General features: G+C 31.5%; 3 protein-coding genes across 8 annotated transcripts in view; 2 read left to right on the plus strand and 1 right to left on the minus strand.

The window, feature by feature from the left end:
- LOC106069139 (G patch domain and ankyrin repeat-containing protein 1 homolog) overlaps positions 1–19,824 on the plus strand; it is a 153,598-nt gene that overhangs the window by 19,903 nt on the left and 113,871 nt on the right. The gene's annotated exons all lie outside the window — the stretch shown is intronic.
- LOC106078572 (tyrosine--tRNA ligase, mitochondrial-like) lies at positions 926–17,569 on the minus strand. 2 transcript variants are annotated; one of them, XM_056019220.1, is made up of 13 exons: positions 17,437–17,569; positions 14,218–14,313; positions 13,217–13,356; positions 12,800–12,975; positions 12,219–12,320; positions 11,209–11,323; positions 11,022–11,100; positions 4,538–4,647; positions 4,056–4,154; positions 3,762–3,828; positions 2,958–3,146; positions 2,029–2,154; positions 926–1,129 (listed from the first exon to the last, which is right to left on the minus strand). In XM_056019220.1, the coding sequence occupies exons 3-13, from the start codon at positions 13,343–13,345 to the stop codon at positions 1,089–1,091; spliced, it is 1,233 nt and encodes a 410-aa protein (XP_055875195.1). In that variant the 5' UTR covers positions 13,346–13,356; positions 14,218–14,313; positions 17,437–17,569; the 3' UTR covers positions 926–1,088. The 2 variants fall into 2 exon arrangements, with proteins under 2 accessions (XP_055875195.1, XP_013094924.2); XM_013239470.2 differs by having other exon boundaries at positions 13,217–13,364.
- Positions 17,606–19,824, plus strand: part of LOC106078643 (uncharacterized) — a 107,054-nt gene continuing 104,835 nt past the window's right edge. Inside the window, exon 1 of one of the 5 annotated variants that reach the window (XM_056019209.1) lies at positions 17,606–17,835. The gene's annotated coding sequence lies outside the window, so the exon portion shown is untranslated. Of the gene's footprint in view, positions 17,836–18,121; positions 19,103–19,824 lie in introns of those variants that run through there. The other 4 variants (XM_056019208.1, XM_056019211.1, XM_056019212.1 and 1 more) reach the window with 4 other exon arrangements.

Here is a 19,824-nt window from a genome sequence, read left to right on the forward strand (position 1 = left end):
AGTGCTTAAAAGTAAAAGGAAGCATAATCTTACACTTTTTTTTTTGATACCGGTACCGTATATAAATAAATAAAATAAATTATGGCTTTTATATAGCACTACTTTCATGCTAATAGCATGCTCAGAGCGCTTTGGTCCAATCTCAGTTGTGGAACAGTTGGGGTGGGGGGTATCTAGGAGAAAGTTTTTCCCTGCTGCCTCAGGCGCTCAGTAAACACAACTCTGCCTGAGTCGGTGTCGAACCTCGAGCCCCCTTCATAGGTAGCCAAGTCAAGCCAAGCACACAGCTTCTCAACCACGCTTCCCACCATATAGCCTTGAAATAAAACATTGTTTTTTGGTAAATTTAACTGCTGTAAGTTTGATTGTGACAATGACAGTTGTTCTAGGTAAGTTATAACCAACATGTTACATTTTATTTTTTCATCCACCGCAAGTGTGAGTAATTAGTTATAGGTGAGGGCTTTTCCATTTATAATATAGATTAGTAGTAACAGTAATTGATTGTGCATGATAGTTGTCTTCTGAAAGGTCAATTATTTATTTGTTAAGAAAAAGTATTCCTTTCTATTTTTCCATCCATCCATCCCAGTGGCGCTACAGCCCATGGAGGGCTCTGGCCTGCTTCAACACATCCTTCCATTCAGATCTCTCCTGGGCCTTTCGTCTCCACGCCCTAACCCCAAGCTGTTGCAGATCTGCTTCTACATCATCAATGCATCGCATTCGGGGTCTGCCTTTGGGTCGCCTGCATTTTTGTTTTTGCTCCTGTTATCTGATATTCTTTCAAGGTGACCTGCCCAACATAGTCTGTTCTTTCCTTTCTATTTTTACATTGATATAATGAAAATTTTGCAACAATGTATGCTAAGTTGAAATTTTAAAAAAAATAAATTTGTATAACCACAACAGAAAAAAACAGAGAAATTGTTCCCAAATTTATTGCAAGCTATCACAAACTGGCACATACTAGTGTAATAATAATTACTTTTCAATGAATGTACAATAATGAAATGATTCTTTCATAAACAATGTTCGAAAGTCACACAAACTTTAATCCAGGACAGTAACTAAGTAGCAGGTAAAAGTTATCTCAAGTGCCACCTCACAACATAGAAATTTTTTTTTCCTGAAACAAAAAAGTTTAAAGATTGTTAACTTTGCCTATTGGTTAACATATTTACTTTGTCTACAGGCTAACTTATCAAAAACTGTGAAGACCCAGTGTGTGCACCAGTATTTTCAAAAAGACATACACATATCTCCAGTCAAGAGTATAGAGACATATGTCTAAAAAAAAAATGTATGTCCAAATAATATTTTGCTAACTGATATACTCTGAAGATAACCACTAGCTGCCATAAAAAAAAGTATAACATAAAATGGTTTTATGCTTTGGAAAGGCCTTGATGTAAAAACAATACTTTTTTTTTAAGGATATGAATTAGCATTATAAAAATTAAAAAGTTATTTTCAAAAACTGGTTTCTATTTTATAAACTGTGTGTAAAATTCACAACAGCATTAAAGATATAGATACAGTAGTTTTAGCTAATGCAAAATAACTTGTACAATTCTTTTTATTTTAATTTTGGAATAGTTTCTTTTCTTAAGGATAAAATATCTTTGTTTTAATTTTCCATGAAAAGCTTGAAAGGAATACCCCCTTCCACAAAGCCTTAACAACTCAACATTCTTTAGCTCATCATTCTAGATCTAGATAAAACCCTCAATGGAAAAAATACCTTAGCTTTGCCTTCTTCAACAGAAGAGATTTTTTTGTCCACAATTTAGTCCTCACACACACAGCCACATGGACAACAGGGCTATAGTTCCATGTCTTAAAATTGTGCATTTGCTTGTGAGAAGTGCAATTGTTTTCTCAACACATATAGCAATCAAAGACTATTTGCTACGCTCTTTTTATCAAATTAATGTGAAAGGAAACCATCCCAATGAAATAAATCTTAAATTCTATTACCATGTCTTGTCTAATGTAAAAAGACTAGTGTTCAGTTTGAGCACTTACCAACCCTGACCAAAGTTATGTGGTTGGGTAATATATGCTGGCCATCTCTCAGGACATGGTTAGGCTCTGTGATTCTTTGTTGATTGATATACACACCTCCAGATTTTATTATGCGCTCTATGTCTTCTGCAATAGTATTAATGCATTGTCTTTACGCATGCAAACATAATGAAATATATTAGGGCAGGTGAGTGATAAATGAATAAAATCCTGAAATAAATTAAAAAAGACAATGAACATTCAGAGATATCCAAGGAAGAGAATGAGTAGAGATGCATCAAACAAAATTTAAACTCATAAATTCAACAGAAAAGTAACGTTAATTTAAGTTTGCCTTTCCTAGAGAGTGCTATTTTAAGACTAGTTAAGAGCATAAAGATGATAAAAAGATGAAAAGAAAATGTAAAAACAAATTCTTTGAAACAATGTAAATGCTTAAAAAAAAAAAGTTTCATTGTTCATTTGAAGAAAAAAGCCTTACAATGCATTTTTATAATATTGATTTAAAAAAAAAACTATTCGCTAATGTAAAGCTTTCAATAAAGGCATAAAAGTGTTTAGAACAGAGTTTAGCTGTTTTAATAATCAACTGTGTTTATGTAGACTTCAACAGATTTTGGCACAACAATTAAGAGATAAGGAATATCTAGTAAGCACATGGGTAATATCTCCTTTCATTTAGATGAGAAAAAAAAAGTTTCAGAATTCTCTTTAAGGGAATGTGAAGTCAACAGCTAGTCCTTTGAAGGCCAGCACAATAACTAATAGTATTTACTTTCTATATAAAAAATTTCAAGTTTTTACAGGTGATGTGAGAATATTTTTAACACTTTAGCTAAAATTATTGGTCTCATAGTAAATTAGAACCTAGAAATGTTTGCCTACTCTGTCAAACACTCTGCATACCCTCTATACACTAAAAAAATCACCTGTTTTTGTGAAGCATTTAATTCTCTGGCACAAGTCATATACAGTTATTTCTGGATCATAAATGATTTCTGTAGAAGGAGCACTTCTAAAGAGCTGCTGCAACTCTGTATAGCTCATTGCTGTCAGGGCAGGTATAGCATCACCAAACAGAACCTCCGTGCATCTCAAAGCAGAATCTATGCCTGATTCTATGAAGTTAATTGTAAGTATTAAAAAAATACTATTTCAGTATTGCATTATTTGTGTATAGTTTTATTAATTCAATAAATTAACTTATATTTAAGCATAAATTAATTAAGCAAGAATACTATCAAGATGCACCTTTTATTATTTTTATTTATATGATTACTAGATAGATTACGCAATCAAAACTAAATCGAAATCAAAACTACTTCTACCAATAATCTAAGTTTTATCTTATAGATTAAAGACATTACTTCCAAAAAAGATTATTACGTCCTACACAATGCATGTGTCAATCTGGTCATGTATGTTAATCAGTGACTTAATCTCTGCTAAGTCGATGGTTTTCCTAGCAGATTTAGGAAACCCATTCCATTCTCTAATGGCACTAGAAAAGATGGAGCACTTGTACGAATTTATAATGCATATGGAATAAAAAATGTGCCTCTTTGTGTCTTTTTGAGTATTTGCCTTTTCATATTCAAAGTCACGATAAGTTGTCTAATGTGTCTCAGTATAATGATGGAAATATTGACAAATGAAATGTCTTTGCAATAAAAAAAATAAATATGCTATCAAAAGAAATTAAAATTATTAGAACAAAAAGATGATATCCGCACCTCCATGCACAAGTAATGTCATTTGCTCTGCCAATTTCTTTTGAGCCACTCTTTGTTCTGGTGACCTCTGAAAAGAAAAAAAAAGAAAAGATAAGTATTAAATAACAACTTTTTGAAATTATTTTGACAATATGACAGTATTTCATTGAATTCTTGCAAACACAGACAAGCAACAGAAATTTAGTAAAGAATTAATGAATAAGGTAAAGATTCACCCTGCCTGGGGACATAATTTTCCAGCAAACACAGACATAGAATAAAGTAAAAGAATAACTAATTAAATTGAATACTCACGTTTTGCTTTTCCATAATAGATTCAATTTCTGTTAGAGGTAGAAAGGTAAAGATTTTTAGATACTTCTCAACCTCTGTATCAGGCAGATTAAAAAAATACTGGAAAGATAGAATTATGACATTAAATATATAAGTGCTTCTCTAAGAGCTGTGAAATAATGAACACTTCAATGAGCGGGAAGAAGAACAAACATTAAACATACACAAATTTACAGTGGGTATTTTGGATACATTTTGATCTTTCTTTATACTAGGAATAGAATAATCTAGTTTAGAGTCTTACACTGAAGTGATACAAATTTGAATGTTATTTGTTTAAGCTGATAGATTATGAAACAAAATTAAATGTATATTTTTAACTTTGTTTAAAAGGTTTGGCCACTTTAGAACTATATTTCAAGCTCTATTGAATATTCTGTAGAATTAAATACATGAAAAAAAAATTTAAAAGCACGTTGAAAGGTTTATAAATAATAAAATACCTGATAGAATTCAAAGGGAGATGATTTTTTGGGATCCAACCACAAAGAATTACCAGAAGACTTTCCTAGCTTTTCACCACCAGGCGCCAGTAACAGAGGTATTAAAAGACCTAAATGTAAAAATGTGTCCAAATGTGTGTTTTTACTCAATTTATATTCTTTATCTAATTATTTAGAATGTAATATGGACTTAAGTTATTAAAAAAAAATATACTATAAAAAAAACACTAATACCTACAAAAAACATTTACTTTTTAGAAGCAGAATAATCATTCAATGAAACCCAAATCATATCTAGCATAAGTAAAAGATTAGAAAACCATGTCGCCAGGAGTATCCATAATGTGCCATTTGTAACTCAGAGGCATAAACTGCTAGACTACATGTTAGGGCTCGTAGTCAGATTCTTATGTAGACTAGGAATTTTGAACACAAGGTTTGACTTGAGATGAGTGCTTAAAAGCAGCACAGAAACATTCTCAGATATATCTATATAATATTAGAGAGAATGGACAAGAGCTCAATGAGCTTTCTATAGAAGCATGGAAAACATCCTATAATATTAGAAAGAATAGACAAGAACTTAGTGAGCCTGCTATAGAAGCATGGAAAACATCCTATAATATTAGAGAGAATAGACAAGAACTTAGTGAGCCTGCTATAGAAGCATGGAAAACATCCTATAATATTAGAAAGAATAGACAAGAACTTAGTGAGCCTGCTATAGAAGCATGGAAAACATCCTATAATATTAGAAAGAATAGACAAGAACTTAGTGAGCCTGCTATCGAAGCATGGAAAACATCCTATAATATTAGAAAGAATAGACAAGAGCTTAGTGAGCCTGCTATAGAAGCATGGAAAACATCCTATAATATTAGAGAGAATAGACAAGAACTTAGTGAGCCTGCTATAGAAGCATGGAAAACATCCTATAATATTAGAGAGAATAGACAAGAACTTAGTGAGCCTGCTATAGAAGCATGGAAAACATCCTATAATATTAGAAAGAATAGACAAGAACTTAGTGAGCCTGCTATAGAAGCATGGAAAACATCCTATAATATTAGAAAGAATAGACAAGAACTTAGTGAGCCTGCTATAGAAGCATGGAAAACATCCTATAATATTAGAAAGAATAGACAAGAACTTAGTGAGCCTGCTATAGAAGCATGGAAAACATCCTATAATATTAGAAAGAATAGACAAGAGCTCAGTGAGCCTGCTATAGAAGCATGGAAAACATCCTATAATATTAGAAAGAATAGACAAGAACTTAGTGAGCCTGCTATAGAAGCATGGAAAACATCCTATAATATTAGAAAGAATAGACAAGAACTTAGTGAGCCTGCTATAGAAGCATGGAAAACATCCTATAATATTAGAAAGAATAGATAAGAGCTTAGTGAGCCTGCTATAGAAGCATGGAAAACATCCTATAATATTAGAAAGAATAGACAAGAGCTTAGTGAGCCTGCTATAGAAGCATGGAAAACATCCTATAATATTAGAGAGAATAGACAAGAACTTAGTGAGCCTGCTATAGAAGCATGGAAAACATCCTATAATATTAGAAAGAATAGACAAGAACTTAGTGAGCCTGCTATAGAAGCATGGAAAACATCCTATAATATTAGAAAGAATAGACAAGAACTTAGTGAGCCTGCTATAGAAGCATGGAAAACATCCTATAATATTAAGAAAGAATAGACAAGAACTTAGTGAGCCTGCTATAGAAGCATGGAAAACATCCTATAATATTAGAAAGAATAGACAAGAACTTAGTGAGCCTGCTATAGAAGCATGGAAAACATCCTATAATATTAGAAAGAATAGACAAGAACTTAGTGAGCCTGCTATAGAAGCATGGAAAACATCCTATAATATTAAGAAAGAATAGACAAGAACTTAGTGAGCCTGCTATAGAAGCATGGAAAACATCCTATAATATTAAGAAAGAATAGACAAGAACTTAGTGAGCCTGCTATAGAAGCATGGAAAACATCCTATAATATTAGAAAGAATAGACAAGAACTTAGTGAGCCTGCTATAGAAGCATGGAAAACATCCTATAATATTAGAAAGAATAGACAAGAGCTCAGTGAGCCTGCTATAGAAGCATGGAAAACATCCTATAATATTAGAGAGAATGGACAAGAACTTAGTGAGCCTGCTATAGAAGCATGGAAAACATCCTATAATATTAGAAAGAATAGACAAGAGCTTAGTGAGCCTGCTATAGAAGCATGGAAAACATCCTATAATATTAGAAAGAATAGACAAGAGCTTAGTGAGCCTGCTATAGAAGCATGGAAAACATCCTATAATATTAAGAAAGAATAGACAAGAACTTAGTGAGCCTGCTATAGAAGCATGGAAAACATCCTATAATATTAAGAAAGAATAGACAAGAACTTAGTGAGCCTGCTATAGAAGCATGGAAAACATCCTATAATATTAGAAAGAATAGACAAGAACTTAGTGAGCCTGCTATAGAAGCATGGAAAACATCCTATAATATTAGAAAGAATAGACAAGAACTTAGTGAGCCTGCTATAGAAGCATGGAAAACATCCTATAATATTAGAAAGAATAGACAAGAACTTAGTGAGCCTGCTATAGAAGCATGGAAAACATCCTATAATATTAGAAAGAATAGACAAGAACTTAGTGAGCCTGCTATAGAAGCATGGAAAACATCCTATAATATTAGAAAGAATAGACAAGAGCTTAGTGAGCCTGCTATAGAAGCATGGAAAACATCCTATAATATTAGAAAGAATAGACAAGAGCTCAGTGAGCCTGCTATAGAAGCATGGAAAACATCCTATAATATTAGAAAGAATAGACAAGAGCTTAGTGAGCCTGCTATAGAAGCATGGAAAACATCCTATAATATTAGAAAGAATAGACAAGAACTTAGTGAGCCTGCTATAGAAGCATGGAAAACATCCTATAATATTAGAAAGAATAGATAAGAGCTTAGTGAGCCTGCTATAGAAGCATGGAAAACATCCTATAATATTAGAAAGAATAGACAAGAGCTTAGTGAGCCTGCTATAGAAGCATGGAAAACATCCTATAATATTAGAGAGAATAGACAAGAACTTAGTGAGCCTGCTATAGAAGCATGGAAAACATCCTATAATATTAGAAAGAATAGACAAGAACTTAGTGAGCCTGCTATAGAAGCATGGAAAACATCCTATAATATTAGAAAGAATAGACAAGAACTTAGTGAGCCTGCTATAGAAGCATGGAAAACATCCTATAATATTAAGAAAGAATAGACAAGAACTTAGTGAGCCTGCTATAGAAGCATGGAAAACATCCTATAATATTAGAAAGAATAGACAAGAACTTAGTGAGCCTGCTATAGAAGCATGGAAAACATCCTATAATATTAGAAAGAATAGACAAGAACTTAGTGAGCCTGCTATAGAAGCATGGAAAACATCCTATAATATTAAGAAAGAATAGACAAGAACTTAGTGAGCCTGCTATAGAAGCATGGAAAACATCCTATAATATTAGAAAGAATAGACAAGAACTTAGTGAGCCTGCTATAGAAGCATGGAAAACATCCTATAATATTAGAAAGAATAGACAAGAACTTAGTGAGCCTGCTATAGAAGCATGGAAAACATCCTATAATATTAGAAAGAATAGACAAGAGCTCAGTGAGCCTGCTATAGAAGCATGGAAAACATCCTATAATATTAGAGAGAATGGACAAGAACTTAGTGAGCCTGCTATAGAAGCATGGAAAACATCCTATAATATTAGAAAGAATAGACAAGAGCTTAGTGAGCCTGCTATAGAAGCATGGAAAACATCCTATAATATTAGAAAGAATAGACAAGAGCTTAGTGAGCCTGCTATAGAAGCATGGAAAACATCCTATAATATTAAGAAAGAATAGACAAGAAATTAGTGAGCCTGCTATAGAAGCATGGAAAACATCCTATAATATTAAGAAAGAATAGACAAGAACTTAGTGAGCCTGCTATAGAAGCATGGAAAACATCCTATAATATTAGAAAGAATAGACAAGAACTTAGTGAGCCTGCTATAGAAGCATGGAAAACATCCTATAATATTAGAAAGAATAGACAAGAACTTAGTGAGCCTGCTATAGAAGCATGGAAAACATCCTATAATATTAGAAAGAATAGACAAGAACTTAGTGAGCCTGCTATAGAAGCATGGAAAACATCCTATAATATTAGAAAGAATAGACAAGAACTTAGTGAGCCTGCTATAGAAGCATGGAAAACATCCTATAATATTAGAAAGAATAGACAAGAGCTTAGTGAGCCTGCTATAGAAGCATGGAAAACATCCTATAATATTAGAAAGAATAGACAAGAGCTCAGTGAGCCTGCTATAGAAGCATGGAAAACATCCTATAATATTAGAAAGAATAGACAAGAGCTTAGTGAGCCTGCTATAGAAGCATGGAAAACATCCTATAATATTAGAAAGAATAGACAAGAACTTAGTGAGCCTGCTATAGAAGCATGGAAAACATCCTATAATATTAGAAAGAATAGATAAGAGCTTAGTGAGCCTGCTATAGAAGCATGGAAAACATCCTATAATATTAGAAAGAATAGACAAGAGCTTAGTGAGCCTGCTATAGAAGCATGGAAAACATCCTATAATATTAGAGAGAATAGACAAGAACTTAGTGAGCCTGCTATAGAAGCATGGAAAACATCCTATAATATTAGAAAGAATAGACAAGAACTTAGTGAGCCTGCTATAGAAGCATGGAAAACATCCTATAATATTAGAAAGAATAGACAAGAACTTAGTGAGCCTGCTATAGAAGCATGGAAAACATCCTATAATATTAAGAAAGAATAGACAAGAACTTAGTGAGCCTGCTATAGAAGCATGGAAAACATCCTATAATATTAGAAAGAATAGACAAGAACTTAGTGAGCCTGCTATAGAAGCATGGAAAACATCCTATAATATTAGAAAGAATAGACAAGAACTTAGTGAGCCTGCTATAGAAGCATGGAAAACATCCTATAATATTAAGAAAGAATAGACAAGAACTTAGTGAGCCTGCTATAGAAGCATGGAAAACATCCTATAATATTAGAAAGAATAGACAAGAACTTAGTGAGCCTGCTATAGAAGCATGGAAAACATCCTATAATATTAGAAAGAATAGACAAGAACTTAGTGAGCCTGCTATAGAAGCATGGAAAACATCCTATAATATTAGAAAGAATAGACAAGAGCTCAGTGAGCCTGCTATAGAAGCATGGAAAACATCCTATAATATTAGAGAGAATGGACAAGAGCTCAGTGAGCCTGCTATAGAAGCATGGAAAACATCCTATAATATTAGAAAGAATAGACAAGAGCTTAGTGAGCCTGCTATAGAAGCATGGAAAACATCCTATAATATTAGAAAGAATAGACAAGAGCTTAGTGAGCCTGCTATAGAAGCATGGAAAACATCCTATAATATTAAGAAAGAATAGACAAGAACTTAGTGAGCCTGCTATAGAAGCATGGAAAACATCCTATAATATTAGAAAGAATAGACAAGAGCTTAGTGAGCCTGCTATAGAAGCATGGAAAACATCCTATAATATTAGAAAGAATAGACAAGAGCTTAGTGAGCCTGCTATAGAAGCATGGAAAACATCCTATAATATTAGAAAGAATAGACAAGAGCTTAGTGAGCCTGCTATAGAAGCATGGAAAACATCCTATAATATTAGAGAGAATGGACAAGAACTTAGTGAGCCTGCTATAGAAGCATGGAAAACATCCTATAATATTAAGAGAGAATGGACAAGAACTTAGTGAGCCTGCTATAGAAGCATGGAAAACATCCTATAATATTAAGAGAGAATAGACAAGAGCTTAGTGAGCCTGCTATAGAAGCATGGAAAACATCCTATAATATTAAGAGAGAATAGACAAGAGCTTAGTGAGCCTGCTATAGAAGCATGGAAAACATCCTATAATATTAGAAAGAATAGACAAGAGCTTAGTGAGCCTGCTATAGAAGCATGGAAAACATCCTATAATATTAGAAAGAATAGACAAGAACTTAGTGAGCCTGCTATAGAAGCATGGAAAACATCCTATAATATTAGAAAGAATGGACAAGAGCTTAGTGAGCCTGCTATAGAAGCATGGAAAACATCCTATAATATTAGAAAGAATAGACAAGAACTTAGTGAGCCTGCTATAGAAGCATGGAAAACATCCTATAATATTAGAGAGAATAGACAAGAGCTTAGTGAGCCTGCTATAGAAGCATGGAAAACATCCTATAATATTAGAAAGAATGGACAAGAGCTTAGTGAGCCTGCTATAGAAGCATGGAAAACATCCCATAATATTAGAGAGAATGGACAAGAGCTCAATGAGCCTGCAAGAAATAATAATAGGAAGAAGAAAATTCATAAGTTCGAATATTATTTTTAAAATAAGGATTTTATTTACAGCTTACCGAACACATGTTTTTTTGTTATTTTGTCAATAAGATCAAATCCAGCAGAAATGTTGCCAGTTTGGTCATTACCACCAACCTGAAAAAAAAATTCAAATATGATTCTTTTAAATTTTTCAAAAACTTTTTGCTTTCAAGAATATTATTGTCAGAGCTTTCCATTCTATTCTGATACTAAATTACTCACCTGAATGGTACAGTTATACTTTTGAAACAAGTGATACCAATCATAGGCTTGAAAAATTTGGTACATAAACTCTGTACAAGTTATTCCTTCTTTGCTATTTAATCGACTTTTGACACTAGAATAAAAAATAAATAAGAATTCAAGTATTATTTTTACAAAGGCGTTTAAACTTAGTACTATTTTTCTAAAAATATATTTATGTTCTCAAACAAATGGAAAACATTGTTTACGTTGAAATCAACAAAAATGACCATAATCAGATTTCTATTTGTCTTCTTCTGCCCAAGAAATTTCCGATTTCCTAAAAGTATTAGATGTCTTATTGAAATAGAAAGCAAACTATTAAACACATAATAAAATACATCTGTTTAAATTATTTTTGTTTACTTTACATATTAAATAATGACAAATGTTGAACAAGGCTTGATATTTACATTTCATATATTTTACTATATATATTACTATGTTTCATAACTAAATCTTTTTGAATCCCAAATACTCTATGAGCCAATTATTTAGCAATTTCTTAGAAGATTTTCATGATAAACTAAGCAATGTCAAGGATGCTCAATCGAAGTTCACTGCCTTCAACTAAATAAAAAAGAATTGAGCTATAATTTTAACAATAATTTCATGGCAATTGATCTTCACATCAAATCCTCTTTATAACAACTAATTAGTTGTCCATTTGTTTTTAAGTCGGATTTAAGTCATAGAATGAAAGTCTAAAGCTTTCTCCGTGTCGAAATTATTTTGTGCTACAAACATAAAATTTGCTTCTGTGGTGCTAAAAAGTGCACAGAAATTATCATGTACCTTTTAAAAAACAAAGTTTATCAACACTTCTTTTATTTTGTACACCAGATGCACACAAATACCAGCTATTTATAGTTTTTCTGCCAAGTCTGAAAATCTCCAATATATATATATATATATATATAAAACAATGCAATGTGTCTGAAATAATTAGTAAAATTTTAATTACAAAAAGAACAATGAAGAGCACTGACCTATGTTTAGTAATCATCTCCCCAACTCTAAAATATCTTCCAAATGAAGATAAAAATGAAACCATGTTAATATTTTTATACCAGTCTGCATTGTTCAGATATCTGTGAATATAAGACACAAAATACATAGCCATTGTAGTAAGACACTAAATACATAGCTTTAATACACATTTTTTTAATGAATAAACCTATTGTTAACAACTTTTCTGTATTTAATTAATAACAGGTCCACTATTTTCTTTATATATACATATATATATATTATTTACACAATCAATCTCTACATGTTTATTATACTCGTTTATTATGATTAAATACAAAACTAGGCAGTGGCTTATGGTTCCATGACCCTCTCCCCCCCCCCTAAAAGGATGTGACTAAATGATTATATAGAGGGGGCTCTTCAGACAGAAGGGTCATGGAAAGCATCAAACTCTCATTCCTGGCCAATTAGAAGAATTCTTTTCCTTTGGTCAAGGGTCTTCAGCCCGACTTTTTAAGACACTCAAACTGTAGCCCTTAAGGTCTCATCTCATACAAAACTTGGTGGTTTCAAAATCCTTATATAGGATTATAAATACCTGAAATCTGTTAATGGCTTGGAGCCTTTGTAAATAAACTTGCTGTGATTATCAGTGACTCTCTGAACATTTTCCATAAGTGCTATAATATTCTTCTCAACATCATCAGCTTCTAAAAGTGGTCGTTCTTTAGTCTTACCACTTGGGTCACCAATCATGACAGTGGCACCACCTAGCTAGTTCGTCAAAATACATGTTTTAAGGGAAAAAAAACAAAAAACTTACTCTTTAGTGTGAACAAAAATAAAAACAGCTAAATATGCATTTTACTATTTTACCATAGCAATCTTGTTTTTTAATTATATTTATGACAAAATTAATATTTTAAAACTATTTAATATTGTTAAATAAAAGAATTAATTATTTGATTGATTTCCTTTAAATCAAACAGATATTGAAAAACAAAAAAATCACTACCACAACTATCGGGTTATGTCCTGCTCTCTGACCATGTAATAGCACCATCAAAGAGAGCAGATTACCAATGTGAAGACTGTCTGCGGTGGGGTCAAAACCACAGTATATGGTCTGGGGGGTCTGAAGCATTTTTTGCAAATCTGGAATTCTTAAAACAATTAAAATATATAAAAAAAAATACTTTAAAAAAAAAAAAAAGCTTAAATTGAGTGAAATTGTATCCATTATTTTGAATCAACCATGTAATTCATTTTAATAGATTAGACAAACAATAATAAATTTGTACGATTGGAAATATTTTTATTACTGTTTTTGTTTAGCACAATTTTCATGCTTAGTGCACAATGGTCAAATCACTTTTGTGGACCAGTTGGGGAAGGGAAGGTATATGGAATAAGGTTTCTGTGCTGCCTTTTCAAAATCAATTTTTAAAAAGTTGCCAAGTTTGAGATCAAGGTCTGGGGCCTCCATGGTGGAAAGCCGAAGTGCTAGCTACTAAGCTATACAAGAACTTAAAAAAAAAAGGTTTTATGGTTATCTTTTGTTAGTTTCAAATTTTTAGCCAACTACCCGATTCTCTACACAAGGCTTATCTCCCCTTAGCTAGTATTGTCTCAAAATTAATTAATTATGACTAATTGATAAAATAATTGGTCACTTTTTCAATTCATTCATGTGTTGTCATTAACAATAAATAATTATGTAACATTTCAACTTGATCCGATACTAGGAAGTGAGAGTTATAACATATAAAAGATTCAAGCAGATTCTTTAACAAACCCATTTAAATCTACTTTATACTGTTCTTGGCAAAGAGAATTTCTATACAACTATTTGGATTTTGTTCAAAAACTGATTCATACAATATGTAGAATCTCATTATATATATATTTTTTATTCAAGACCTTTTAGTACTTTACACATATTTCTAGAATGGAATTTTATGTAAGTAACCATTATATTAAACATTAATAAAAAAAATTGTCTACAATAAATATTACCTTTGATCGGGAAAAATATTTTCAACCAAGCCTCGTTTGTTTAAAGTTAACAAGTTCATAGATGATGTGCTGCATTTTCTCTTTAAACGTTCAAATCTGAAATGTAACACAAAAAAAAGTCTGAATAATACCTTTGTAACAAAATCTAACTCACTAAAACAACGCAAACTTTCAGTCTCACGATATGGAGTCGTCTGTCCTAACTAAGACCAAGTGACGACAATGCTATCTATGTTGCATCATCCACAACCAATCCTTAACCTCTTCCCACATTCACCATATAAACACACACACACAAACAAACTCCATAACACCCTTTACTTTCCCCTACGTAAGTCATTAGATTTGGGTGGACTCAGGGGTGTCCCAAAAAGTTGAAGTTCAAAATCCGAGATTTGAACCAAGAACACCAGATTCGGAAGCCAAGCGCTTAACCACTCAGCCACTACCACCCCAAAATTTAGAGAAATGGCTGTTAAAAGTTACACTTTTTTTTTCATCCTTAAATGTAGAACACTTATGTATAAATGATTTACAGATAATACATCATTAGAAAACTATCAGAAAGTTGTTTCTAAGCAATAAAATTTTATTTAAAAACAAATTAATAATAATAACATCATATTGAGTTATGTAAATTTTTAAGAAATTCAATAACAATAAATTGTATACAATAATATATTTTAGAAGCTTTAATTTGATATATTTGTCTTTAGCAGGGCTGAAAAAATTAGCGAAATATTGCATGTTTATATTGCTTTTCAGAAAATCTTCAATATATATAGTGAAAACACATTTTTAAAAACATTTAATCATTTGGCCTATAGCAATATTCTATAAACCATGGAAAACTATGAGCTAGGACTTCAATGTGCTAAAAAATGGAAAAAAAAAATTATATATTCCAAAAATAACAGATAACTGAAGGATTGTAATTAATTTTTTTTTCTAAATTTAATATTGATAAATTTTATAAAACAATAGCAAACTTTTATTAAACACAGCTAGAGCTTTATTCTGTTATTTAGTTTTTAGCTATACATTAAAAATTAGCAAAATGATAATGCATTTTCAATCAATTTTATAAAACCTCACCAAGAGTTAAGTGAAAACGCATTTTATAAATAAAAAAAAAATAATAACCATTGGGCATATAGCAATAACTATATAATAATTATATATATCATTGGAAACCTCAACATAAGTGCTTTAGTTATCCACTATCACAATTTTGTAAAAAATAGAAAGAAAACAAAAACTTCCAATACAAAAAATTATAAAATAAAATATATATTATATAAAAAAAATAGTAACAAAGATAGCTGACCCGTGAACTCATTCAGAATTACCATTTTTTTTTTTAATTTAGAATATTAAATTTAAAAAAAAATTTTTTTTATTAAAGCACACCCTAAGTTTAAGCCAAGCTTTATTTTGATAGATCTACATTATTTCTACATGGTTTGTAATTGATCTAATCTAGCAAAGGCAAAGGGATCAAAATTAGGGAAATGATACACATTTTTGTTTAATTTTTCAGAAAATCTTGTGGCATGAAAAATGATGATGGTTTCCATTGGCAAATGCATCAAATGGCATTGCTTCAGGCTCAGGTAAAGGCAAGGGATAGATTATCATCCTTTTAGTTTTAGTATGATAGGCTAGTAATTAGTTTAGTATGATTCTACTAGAGTAGTTTATTTAATCCGGACATTACATGAATTCGGACACTCACTGTTTTTGTGGTCATTAAATCTTTATTTTGATATTTAATATGAAACTAGCATGCTGTATAATGTGCTTGTCCATTTTCCAATGATTCTGACCCAATTTCCTTCCATTTAGCTGTCTTTTTATGTAAGAAAAAAAGAATTTCAAATGTGTAAGTCAGGTTGTTTTTTCCTATGTTACCCGGATGACTTTACCTCCTCCTAGGGTTCAGACTAAATTTTTTTTGTCTATGCAAATGAGCCCGGCAATATTTATTCTGCTTTTGGAGCTGATTTATTTGATTCATAAGCCAAGTTGTTTGATTCCATAAAAAAAAAATTAATAGGGTGTCCAAATTAAATTTGATTTTCTTACTAAAATTTATTTCAGACAGCCAGTTTTGGACATCAATAAAAATGATCTAATATTATATTTGTTCGTTTGTTGTTGTTTTTTTAATAGAGAATAAATGGGCAAATGTTTGGAGTGAGCTTGGTACATTGAATAAAGTTAAATGCTTAGATCTAGACCTACTAGATAGATCTAGATTTATATCAAGAGAATATAGAGGATTCAGTTAGGCAAGAATGGCTATAGATCCAAACCTGTACTATACTACAAAAGATCATCTGTATTAGAAATTTATTAAATAATAAACAAAAAACACAAACATTCAACACACATCTAATCATGCAAACATAAAATAAGTCTAAAAGTTTGTGTAGAAGTCAGTATCCCAGTGACCTAATTTAAGTAGAATAAGTGTGTTCATATTTATTTTTATGCAGAATTTCAAAACATCTTTGTAATGATTTAATATGAGGGGCTATGCCTGCGCCTGGGAATCTAAAATTTAGTTTATGTTAATATAGAATTAAAATCTGAGTTTATTGATGCCGAAATATAGAGACTGTCCGAAATAAATTATGGTGTCTGGAATCAAATAATAAATAATGTGGGTCAAATTTGTCCGAATTAAATGAAAACACATGGCCTCTTTGACCTTAAATATAATAACAAATATAGATCTAGATCTAGGTTAGGGGTACAAATATAAATAGTCATCCTTATTCTCCTTAAACTAAAGAAGATTTTGATACTAGATTCTAATTTACTAATGAAATGTAATGATACTTCATTTTCTTTTCTATGTCGAACCATTGTCAAATAATGCGCTGCCAAAGTCAAACTTTCAAATTTGGGCCTATATCTGAGTATAGGTGTCCGAATAGCATAAACTACTCTTGAAATTTACCAAATTAATAAACAAAAATGTCAAAAAACACAGACTTGACAAACAATGAATTTTAATGAAACATTCTCAGTCTCAGTCATTCTCATCGATCGTCATAACATATTGAATTGACTCGTATTAAATAATCATATTCTCATTCTGTCATTCAACACTAAACACACATCTATTCTAATCATTTATTTATCGATCTAATAAAATAAAGACATCATGCTTAATTTGACCAAAAAAAACCTTCATAATTTATTTTTAATTACCGATAATTTAAATATTTAGATGTTCTTTTAACTCCAATACTTGTTAAGGTTCTAAAACTAAATCTAAAAGGTGAAGGTACGAACGCTGCCATTTTCATTGCATTTTAAACTGCTAGGCTTGTAGCATAAAAGCTCTCTCAATGACAGCAGTAGGTTTAGAGAAAAAAAACAATAATAAAGTTAAAGTAGAAATCTAGAATCTTATCATCTAGACCTAGACTTGGGCTACCTAGTCTAGATCTTAAGTCTATAGTCTAGACTAATCTAGAGTAGATTCTAGGGTATACCGATTCTAGAGCTAAATAGACAAGAGATTATTGTCTTGCTCTAGATCTTACATTTATTTTTTAAGACATGAATCAGATCTTGATCTAGACTAAGACTAGACTCTAGTAATAAGTAAACTCTAGTTTTACTATTTTAATTTAGTTTATTTTATTAGATTAGACTTCACTTTCACTTTAGAAATAAAAGTAAATAAATAGTTAGAATCTAAAGTTAAAATACTTAGACTTACATCTATTCTACAATTTAACTTTATTATCTACTGAAATTTAGTACAATGTAAATAGTGTAAATAATACTATTGAATTGACTATAGTCAGTATAGTGAGTATAGTCTATACTATAACTATAATAGATCTTGTAAAAATAATAGAAATAGTCTAGTATAATTTATACTGGCGCCTTAAGTTAACCAGTAAGTTTGAGTAAGCTTCGGGCAGGAGGGGCTCATTAGCCATGGCTGGCTACCCACCTAGGAGAAGGAAAACGCTGAATTCAAACCTCTGTTTGGCGACCCTAAGGCAGTTTGCAGCACCCAGTGCCATACTCTGGCAGAACCTGCGACACCGCTGACCCCAAACTGTATCGGCACTGCTGTTCCTTTGGATACATCAGCTGCATGGAGAGGGGGGAACTGATGTGTGGGCGACATCATTCCGACCACAGCTAATGCCCAGGCATTCATCTCACCGAGATGATCCATAGTCGCTTCGCCACTGAAGGAGGCCATAGAATTTATATTTATTTAATAAATTATAGATCAACATAGACTGATTCAGTAATTGGGTTGAACTTCACTTCGCTTGATACAGTTACAATGTTATGATAGAAACTGTCTAGTTCTAGAAATAGGCAATAGGCTGCAAATATTCAACTAGTCTATACAATAGACCCTCGTAGATCTAGAAATAATCTGGATATAGATCTAAATAATATAAATATAATAATTTTCTAGATCTAGTTCTAAAAGAATCATTCAATCACTTATAATCTATTCAACTAGATTTAATTAAGGGTAATTATAATAATGAATAATAATATTTTTTATGACACTATGCCTATGAGTCAATTATGTCGATATATATAATATAGAATAAAATATATAGATTTTAGATTATTTTAGATCTAGTCTAGATTTGCCCTGTGAGTGTGAGTGTGACTGTGACTATTGTGAGTGTGACTCAGTTACTGACTCGGTTAATACTCCAGTAAATAGATTAGATTCTAGTAGCTCTATGTACAGACAGTGTATAGAGTTTAGATCTAGATCTAGATTTTTTTTTTTTTATGCATCACTTTCTTAAAATGGCTTCATTTCTCTACTTGAAATATGAGCAACAATGTAGGTAGCTTTACCATCAACTTTTCATCTTGTCTCTTGGTAAATATTCCCATCGATCCTCCAATCTCTAGGCATTTAACTGTTTAACAGTCTTTTTTTCGCGACTCAAACCAAGAATGCAGTCATTTTTGTTTTATAATGCCAGTTGTATGTTGTTTTTTTAAATAGCCACACTTTCTTTAGAAAACAAATATCTTATCTTCTTATATAATACAGACGTTACTTCAAAAAGAAGATGATTACGTCCTACGTGTCATGCATTTAGTCATGCATATTAACCAATGACTTAAATTCTGCCAAGTCACTGGTTTTCCTGGCTAGCTCAGGCAAACCATTCCATGCTCTAATAGCACTAGGGAAGAAGGAGTATTTGTACAAATTTGTCCTAACATATGGGACGAGGAATGTGCCTTTATCTTTGTGTCTTTCAGAGTATTTTATTAAATTTTGTTTTTGTATTTGAAGATTATGGTTCAGTGTTTTATGTATAATTGCTGCTTTACTTTTGAGTCTTCTATCCTGAAGGCTTTCTAAATTTAGTGATTTTACTAAGGGTGTTACTCTAGTCAAATGTGAATATTCATTTGTTTGTTTGTTTGTTCATTTGTTATGAATCTCACTGCTCAATTTTGTTATAATATGTTGGCATATTATCATGTTCCACAAAAAAAGTAAAGATCTGTTCACTTTTCCTGCTAGATTCTATATTCAGAATCCCATTTCACAAATGCACAAATATTAAATGCCACTGTATCTATCCA

Source organism: Biomphalaria glabrata, chromosome 2, assembly GCF_947242115.1.
Source record: "Biomphalaria glabrata chromosome 2, xgBioGlab47.1, whole genome shotgun sequence".
Taxonomy (NCBI): Eukaryota; Metazoa; Mollusca; class Gastropoda; family Planorbidae; genus Biomphalaria; species Biomphalaria glabrata.